Source organism: Sapajus apella, unplaced genomic scaffold (assembly GCF_009761245.1).
Source record: "Sapajus apella isolate SASKATOON/1434 unplaced genomic scaffold, GSC_monkey_1.0 scaffold173, whole genome shotgun sequence".
Classification (NCBI taxonomy): Eukaryota; Metazoa; Chordata; class Mammalia; order Primates; family Cebidae; genus Sapajus; species Sapajus apella.
In genome coordinates, this window is record NW_022437113.1 from 702,410 (window position 1) to 710,298 (window position 7,889).

General features: G+C 54.7%; 1 protein-coding gene across 1 annotated transcript; it reads right to left on the reverse strand.

Moving 5' to 3' along the window:
• Nucleotides 1–3,166: 3,166 nt before the first annotated feature.
• On the reverse strand, nt 3,167–6,867 carry GDF15 (growth differentiation factor 15). The gene is made up of 2 exons (XM_032267842.1): nt 5,772–6,867; nt 3,167–4,045 (listed from the first exon to the last, which is right to left on the reverse strand). Exons 1-2 carry the CDS (start codon nt 6,349–6,351, stop codon nt 3,399–3,401), a joined length of 1,227 nt encoding a protein of 408 aa, XP_032123733.1. The 5' UTR covers nt 6,352–6,867; the 3' UTR covers nt 3,167–3,398.
• Between the last annotated feature and the right edge of the window lie 1,022 nt (nt 6,868–7,889).

Genomic DNA, 7,889 nt, shown 5'->3' on the forward strand with positions numbered 1-7,889 from the left:
CCAGGCTGGTCTGGAACTCCTGACCTCAGGTGATCCACCCACCTCAGCCTCCCAAAGTGCTGTATTACAGGTGTGAGCCACGGGACCTGGCCCACTCTGAACTTTCTCGAAACTCATATGCCTGCCCCCGGAGTCCTCCTCCTTCCCCACCTACCCTTGTCTGTCTGTCCCCACAGGGCTCACCCTTCAGAGGACAGTGACTTTTACATGAACTACGAGGACATCAACCTGGCCTCCCAGCCTGTCTACTGCAACCTGCAGTCACTGGGCCGGGCCCCAGTCGATGACGAGGAGTACGTGATCCCTGGGCGCTGAGCCCAAGTTGTCCCAGCCTCCACCCAGACCCGCTCCAGTCCTTGCCGGGTGACTCAGGGCATTCCAACTCCTCTCTGACCTCAGTTTCCCCATCTGAAGAATGAGGACAGGAAAGGACTATCTTTGAGGCCCCAGGGGGGCTCTGCCACTCCCTCCCCATCCCCCACACCACTCCTCAGCCCCCTCGGCTCCTAGAGGAGGAGGAGAGACCCCCAACAAGGGGACAGGAGGGTCACTGCGCAAACCCTGTCGTCACCCTCCTGTGGCTGCGCCGGCCGTGCTCAATAAATGCTTTGAGGTTGGTGAGGCTGCTGGCTCAGGGTGAATGGGTCCCTCAAGGTGAGGATTTGTGAGCTCCAAGACCAAGTCTCCATCCGAGACTCCCAAATTGCTCCCCACCCCATCCCTCTTTTTTTTTTTTTTTTTTTTTTTTCCTGAGAGAGTCTCACTGTGTCACCCAGGCTGGAGTGCCGTGGTGCAATCTTGGCTCACTGCAACCTCTGCCTCCTGGGTTCAAGTGATTTTCCTGCCTCGGCCTCCCCAAGTAGCTGGGATTACAGCGCCCACCACTCTACCTGGCGAATTTTTGTATTTTTAGTAGAGACGGGGTTTCATCATGTTGGCCAGGCTGGCCTTGAACTCCTGACCTCAGACAATCCACCTGCCTCAGTCTCCCAAAATGCTGGGATTGCAGGTGTGAGCTACCGTGCCCAGCCTCTTTCTTTCCTTCTTCCTTCCTTTTTTTCTCTTTCTTTTTCCTTCCTCCTCCTTTTCTTTCTTTCTTTCCTTCCCTCCTTCCTGCTTTCTTGCCGTTCTTTTCCTTCTTCAGTGTGAACCACCATGCCTGGATCTTCCCCTCCCACCCTTCCTTCCTCCCTCCCTCCCTCCCTCCCTCCCACCCTTCCTCCCGCCCTCCCTTCCTTACTTTCTTCCTTCCCTTTTCTTTTTTCTTTCTTTTTCTTTTCTTTTTGAGACGGAGTTTTGCTCTTGTCTCCCAGGCTGCAGTGCGGTGGCGCAACCTCAGCTCACCGCCTCCTCCACCTCCCAGGTTCAAGCAATTCTCCTGCCTCAGCGTACTGAGTAGCTGGGACTACAGGCACCTGCCACCACACACAGCTAATTCTTGTATTTTCAGTAAAGACAGAGTTTTGTCATGTTGACCAGGATGGTCTCGAGCTCCTGACCTCAAGTGATCTGCCCACCTTGGCCTCCCAAAGTGCTGGGATTACAGGCGTGAGCCACCGCGCCCGGCCCCATTATATATATACATATATATATATATATATCTTTAGCTCTAATATTTTGAGAAAGTTCTTTAAGGCCCTGGTGCAATGCCACCTCCCCTGAGAAGCTGTCCGTGGTTTCTTCTCAGGCAGAGTGAATGACTCCCAGCCGTCATTAACTTCCATCTTACAACTCATGAATCAGACCTTGCCCCTGCCCTGCTTCCACATCCTCGGTGGCACCCTATTGTCCCGGACCCTCAGCCTGGTGTTGGGGTCCTTTGTGATCCAGCCCCGCCCACCTCACGGCCCTTTCCTGTCTGCTCCCCTGAGCCTCCTCCCGACCACACCACCGCCCTCCGGAAGCTTTCCTTTTCCTGCACCAGCCCTTTCACCCAGAATGCCACCCGCCTCCACTTTTTCTCACTCTGAAACTTCTTCTTCCAAGACACGGGGTCTCACTCTGTTGCCCAGGCTGGACTGCAGTAGCACTGTCATGGCTCACTGCAGTCTCCAACTCCTGGGCTGCTCACTCAGCCGAGCTTCAAAACATGGGGTGGTTCTTGTGTGTCTTCTCACTGCTGTGCCCAGGGCCTGGCGTAAGGTGGGTATACTCACTGAATATGTTAAGGGGCACCTGCGGTCATTCAGGGTGGCCTCTGGGTGGTGGCATTCCAGCAGATACACCTCACTGCTGGAAGTGGGTACTCTGTCCCCCAAAACACCCATCACCATTCCTCTCAGACTCAGGGTGGACAGGCAGTTTGGTGTGGGGAGGGGGCTGGAGTCAGCACACCTTGGAATTCCAAGATCCTAAACAGGAAGTATATGTAACCTGGGAGATGTGTTGTGTATGAAAATATTCTTCACAACTTATTTGTTTCTCCCTGCTCTTTATATATGAAAGAATGAGGTGTCGCTAACATGGAAGTGCCACAAACAGGAGGGGTGATGAACTCACCCCTCAGGTTGGAGACAGTGCTGCAAAACAAGGCACTTGATGGCAGATAGACTTGGCCGTGAGCTGCCTGTATGGAAAGGTGACTCCCATGTGGCAAGATGTAACAGGATGGTGATAGAGACAGAGACAGATATCTCTGCCTCAGCCCCTAAAAAGGGAAGTTCTGAGGAATGAGGAAAGATGGAGGGATGGAGGGAAGCTGAAGTCGGGTCTCAGCTGTTTCAGAAACAGAAACACCAGCCTGGGCAACATGGCGAAACCCAGTGTCTACAAAAAGTACAGAAATTCCCCGGGCGTGGTGGCCGGTGCCCGTAGTCCCAGCTCCTCAGGTGGCTGAGGTGGGAGGATCGATCGAGCCCGGGAGGTTGAGGCTGCAGTGAGCCGTGATTGTGCCAGTGCACGCCCGCCTGGGTAACAGAGTCTAAAAAAAAAAAAAAGAAAGAAAAGAAATAAACAGAAGCAGGGAGATGGAGAAACAGAGACAGAGGGTCGGGAATGCCCAAGGCTGCTCTTGGAGCTCACAGGTGTCCTGGCATCCCCGAGAACACCTTCCCACTCATGCCTTGAGCCTTTCCACTCACCCCATCCCAGGTCCCCTGGAGAAACTGAGGCCCGGGAGAGGAGGATCTTCCCAAGGTCACCTTCCCTTATCCTGGACACCACAGGAAACGGTTCAGACAGCTTTATCACCAGTTTTAAATAAATACACAGTGCCATCAGACCAGCCCCCCCCAGTTCCCAGGAATATCACCCCAATAAATTAATAATAAATAACAGACTTATATAAATACAGCTGTTTGGGCGGGAATCGGGTGTCCCAGGACCCTCGAGCCCATTCCACCGGCCGGGACCACCGAGGCCGCGCCCCCCGCAGGTGCCGGGTGGCGGACCAGGGCTGCTCATGCGCAGTGGCAGTCTTTGGCTAAGAGGTCGTCGTAGGTCTGGAGCGACACCCCGCTGTCCGTCTTCTGCAGGAGCACCATGGGACTGTAGCTGGCGGGCACGCAGCAGGGCGCCGGCACCGCGTCGGGCTTCAGGCGGTGCAGGCTCGTCTTGATCTGCGCGTGCATGTTGGCCGCCCGGAACTGGCTCGGGCACGCGCCGATGCACATGCTCACCTGCACCTCCCGCGGCGACAGCACCCAGTCGGCCCAGCCCAGGTCTTCCAGCGACGCGCGGACCGTGTGCAGGCGGCAGCAGCGCCCGGGCCCGAGCGGACAGTGGTCCCCGTCGCGCGCACGCGCTCTGCGGCGCCCCCTGGCGGCGCGCGCCCGCAAGTGCAGCTCCAACTGGGGCCGTGCGGACCGAGACGCTGCCTGCAGCTGGTCCGACGGCGGCGGCGGCGACAGTCGCAGGTGCAGCGCGGGCGCCTGGGGTCTTGCAAGTCTGAGCTGACGCCGCAGCGGGCGCGTCACGTCCCACGACCTTGAAGTCGTCGGGGACAGCCGGAACAGAGCCTGCTGAAGCTGGGAGGCCTCGGGGAGCCCCTCGGGCAGGGCGGCCCGGGGGATGCGCAGGTGCAGGTGGCCGCCAGACCCCAGGCGCACTGTGGGAAGACAGAGGAGCTGGTCACCCACAGGTCGAGCTGGATCCCACCACGGCGCCTTTGCACAAGTTATTTCCCCTACCAAGAGCATTTTTCCCCGCCGGGCGCGGTGGCTCACGCCTGTAATCCCAGCACTTTGGGAGGCCGATGAGGGCGGAGGACTTGAGGTCAGGAGTTCAAAACCAGCCTGGCCAATATGGTGACACCCCGGCTTCTACTAAAAATAGCAAGAAATTAGCCGGGTGTCGTGGCTGGCGCCTGTGATCTCAGCCACTCGGGAAGTTGATGCAGGAGAACCGCATGAACGCGGGCGGCGCAGGTTGCAGTGAGCTGAGATCGCGCCACTGCACTCCAGTCTGGGCAACAGAGGAAGACTCCCTCTCGGGAAAAAAAGCATTTCTCCTCCTGAATCTCAGCACAGCTGGCTCCTCCTCTCCCTTCCAGCCTGACTAAAATTGGAAGCACCCTGTTTTATCTCGTTGTGAATCATTCATATTCCCTACTTAGACTCAGCTTTTGGTACACAATAGATGCTCAGTAAATACTTGAAGGAATTAATGTATATCTGATATTTAGACAGTCTGAGATTCCAGCCATGGACTGCTTTTCTTCTGGCAGTCAAAAGCTCACTTACTTCACTTATTTATTTATTAATTATGGCCTTGCTGTTGCCCAGGCTGGAGTGCAGTGGCACGCTCATGGCTCAGTGCAGCCTCGGTCTCCTGGGTTCAAGTGATCCTCCTGCCTCAGCCTCCTAAATAACTGAGACTATAGGCATGCACTATCACATCCGACTAATTTTTTTAAGCTTTTTTTGTTAGAGATGGGGTCTCACCATATTGCCCAGGCTGGTCTTAATGTCCTGGCCTCAAGCGATGCTCCCACCTCGGTCTCCCAAAGTGCTGGGATTACACGCGTAATCTCGAGAAATGAAGAGTACCAAGCCCATCCCATTCCAGACTACCAGGCCTCTAAGAATCATAGCCCCTCGGGCTGGTACAAGTGTCAGGGAGACTGGGGAGACGGGTTTAAGGGTGCCCTAAGCTAGGTGCTAGGCCTAGCAAGGGTGAGAGGTTTGCTTGGAGTCACACAGCACAGATGGTTTAGGGCGGGCTAAGAGGGCACCCCTCTACCTGACCCCCTCCTGGGTCCCAGCACAGCCCACACCTCATCCGGTGCCCTGCAACCCTGGAGCCTCTGTGGAAGGTACAGAGATGGGGAAAATAGTCTCCTCTCCCTTAACAAGACACTTGATGCACGTGACTTCAGCAGTGCCTTGACAAGCAATTGCATCAGATTCAGAACCGTGCCAACTGGCTCTGCCCATCACAAACCTCTATCCATGCACCACTCCCCCATCCTTTTTCCTGGATTTCTGGACCCAGCCCAGGGCAGGGACCATGCCCACACCCCATACTCCACACCTCACACCCGACCCCGACCCTGAGTTTCCCAGGCACCATGCACCTTCAGGAGGGTCCCCGGCATCCGTGTGCCTCAGTTTCCCCATTTTCAATCTAGGGATGGGTTATAACCTCCCACGTTGTGGGTGCAGATCAGGCATCGGGTACCCCATCAGACCTAAGGGGGTCCAGGATGTTTCTACCCAGGGCATGGGGGGGCAACTGAGGTTCAAAGGTGGGTTTGGGCATCTCAAGACAAGGAACCACTGGTTAGATATGCGTGATGCTCGGGGGTAGGAGAGGAGCTCCAAGATTTCGCTTACCTTGTGGCGTGAGTATCCGGACAGCAGGGGCCGGGACGAAGTCTCCGTTCGAATCTTCCCAGCTCTGGTTGGCCCGCAGCCTGGTCAGCAGGTCCTCGTAGCGTTTCCGCAACTCTCGGGATCTGAAGTCTTCGGAGTGCAAGTCTGAGGGTCCCGGGACACTTGCGCGGCTCCTCTTGGCCAGAGACAGGGCGCCCCCATGCGGCGGCCACGAGAGTACCAGCAACACCAGGAGCATCTGAGAGCCAGTCAGTGTCCTGGGTTCTTGCCCGGGCATGGCTGAGCTGGTTGCAGCTCTGAGCTGTGACTGATCAGATGCTGCTGGACCGGCCTTTATAGTCCCCGGACTTTGTCCGCCCCCGCCTGCTCGGTCCCGCCCTCCTGCCCCTGCCTGCAGAGTAAACACTCCATTGACCACAGCTGGGCGGGGTCGGGGGATGTATTTGGCGGGAGGATCTTTGGGTGGGGGTGCTTCTAGCGAAGCTAGGGCACCTCTCTGACCCTCTTTATCCTCTTCCTTGAAATGAGGACACCATTCCAGCCTGGGAGTCTTGTTGAGAAAAAAAGACATTGTTACCATGTGAAAAATTCCAGGCAGGAGTTTAAGAGGGGGCTGTCTATGCCCATGAGATTTCTTCTCTTCTCTTTTTGGTTGGGATCAAAGGCTAAAGATGGCGAAAAACAAAGGGAGCAGAGGAGAAAGGGCTAGATGGAGCCAGGAAGGGCAACCTTGACACATCATTCCTCTTTGCCATGCCTGTTTCCTCACCAGGAAAGCAGGGAGAGAGAATCTCACTGGAGAGGTAGTCAGATGAGGTGTGAAGGCACAGGGCCAGACACATAGGAGGTGTTTGATAAAGTCGGTATTATTGTAGTTACTCATCCTCATCCAGAGAACTCCTACTTACTCTTCAAAACACTACTCAAAAAGCCCCTCTTCCAGAAAGTCTTCTCTGACATTGCTTTCCAGGCTAAGCAGCCTACAGGTTAAGCTCCCAAACCCCATCCTCCCATCTGGCTCAGAGCTCACCTTGAAGCTATGCTTACAGGATGAATAATTCTGGGAGCCAGGCATGGTGGCTTATGCCAATAATCTCAGCACTTTGGGAGGCCAAGGTGGGTGGATTGCTGGAGCCCAGGAGTTCAAGACAAGTCTGGGCATGATGGCAGTATTTTGTCTCTAAAAAAAAAAAAAAAAGAATTCTGGACAGAAATTTCGTTGTAATTAAGCATTAATCAGGCTGCACTTTGACACACTTCCTTATGACTGAAAGTTCCTTGTAGCACTTGACACTGATGATTTGCTAGAGATGGGATTTCCGACCTTAGAATCATAAGACTTTTGTTTACGAATTGCTTAAGTTGTTTTTGAAATCCCGAATTCCAGCTTAACCACTGGAGCCCACCAGTGTGGAGACCCCACAGAGGAATGGAATCCACATGAGAACACAGTTTCTTCCTGTCTGTGACTTCACCTTCTTCACTCTTTCACCAAGCAATGAACTCCGCACTTCTGCTCACTCCAAAACCTTAAAAACTCTAGCCCCAGGCCAGGCGCGGTGGCTCATGACTGTAATCCCAGCACTTTGGGAGGCCGAGGTGGGTGGATCACCTGAGGTCAGGAGTTCAAGACCAGCCTGGCCATCGTGGTGAAACCCCATCTTTAAAAAAAAAAAAAAAAAAATTAAGGTGTCTGGCCTAGTGGCTCATGCGGGTAATCCCAGCACTTTAGGAGGCCGAGGCAGGAGGACTGCTTGAATCTAGGAATTCGAGACCAGCCTGGGTAACATAGTGAAACCTCATCTCTATACAAAATAAACAAAATTAACCTGGCACAGTGGTGTGGCCCTGTAAGTCCCAGCTGCTCCGGAGGCTCAGGTGGGAGGATTCATTGAGCCCTGGTGATCCAGGCTGCAGTGAGGGGAGATGGAACCGCCGTACCCGAGTCTGAACAACAGAGGAAGACCTTGTCTCTAAAAAAATAAACTGAAGCCCAGGGTGGCGCACACCTGTAATCCCAGAACTTTGGAAAGCTGAGGCGGGTGGATCGCTAGAGGCCAGGAGTTCAAGTCCAGCCTGGCCAGCATGGTGAAACCCCGTCTCCACTAAAAATACAAA

Excerpts from the sequence above, each read along its gene's own strand:
- GDF15 (XM_032267842.1), bottom strand. The coding sequence starts at position 6,351 with ATGGTAACAATGTCTTTTTTTCTCAACAAGACTCCCAGGCTGGAATGG. Across the intron at positions 4,046-5,771 it reads CCGGATACTCACGCCACAAG|TGCGCCTGGGGTCTGGCGGC; the intron begins GTAAGCGAAATC and ends GTCTTCCCACAG.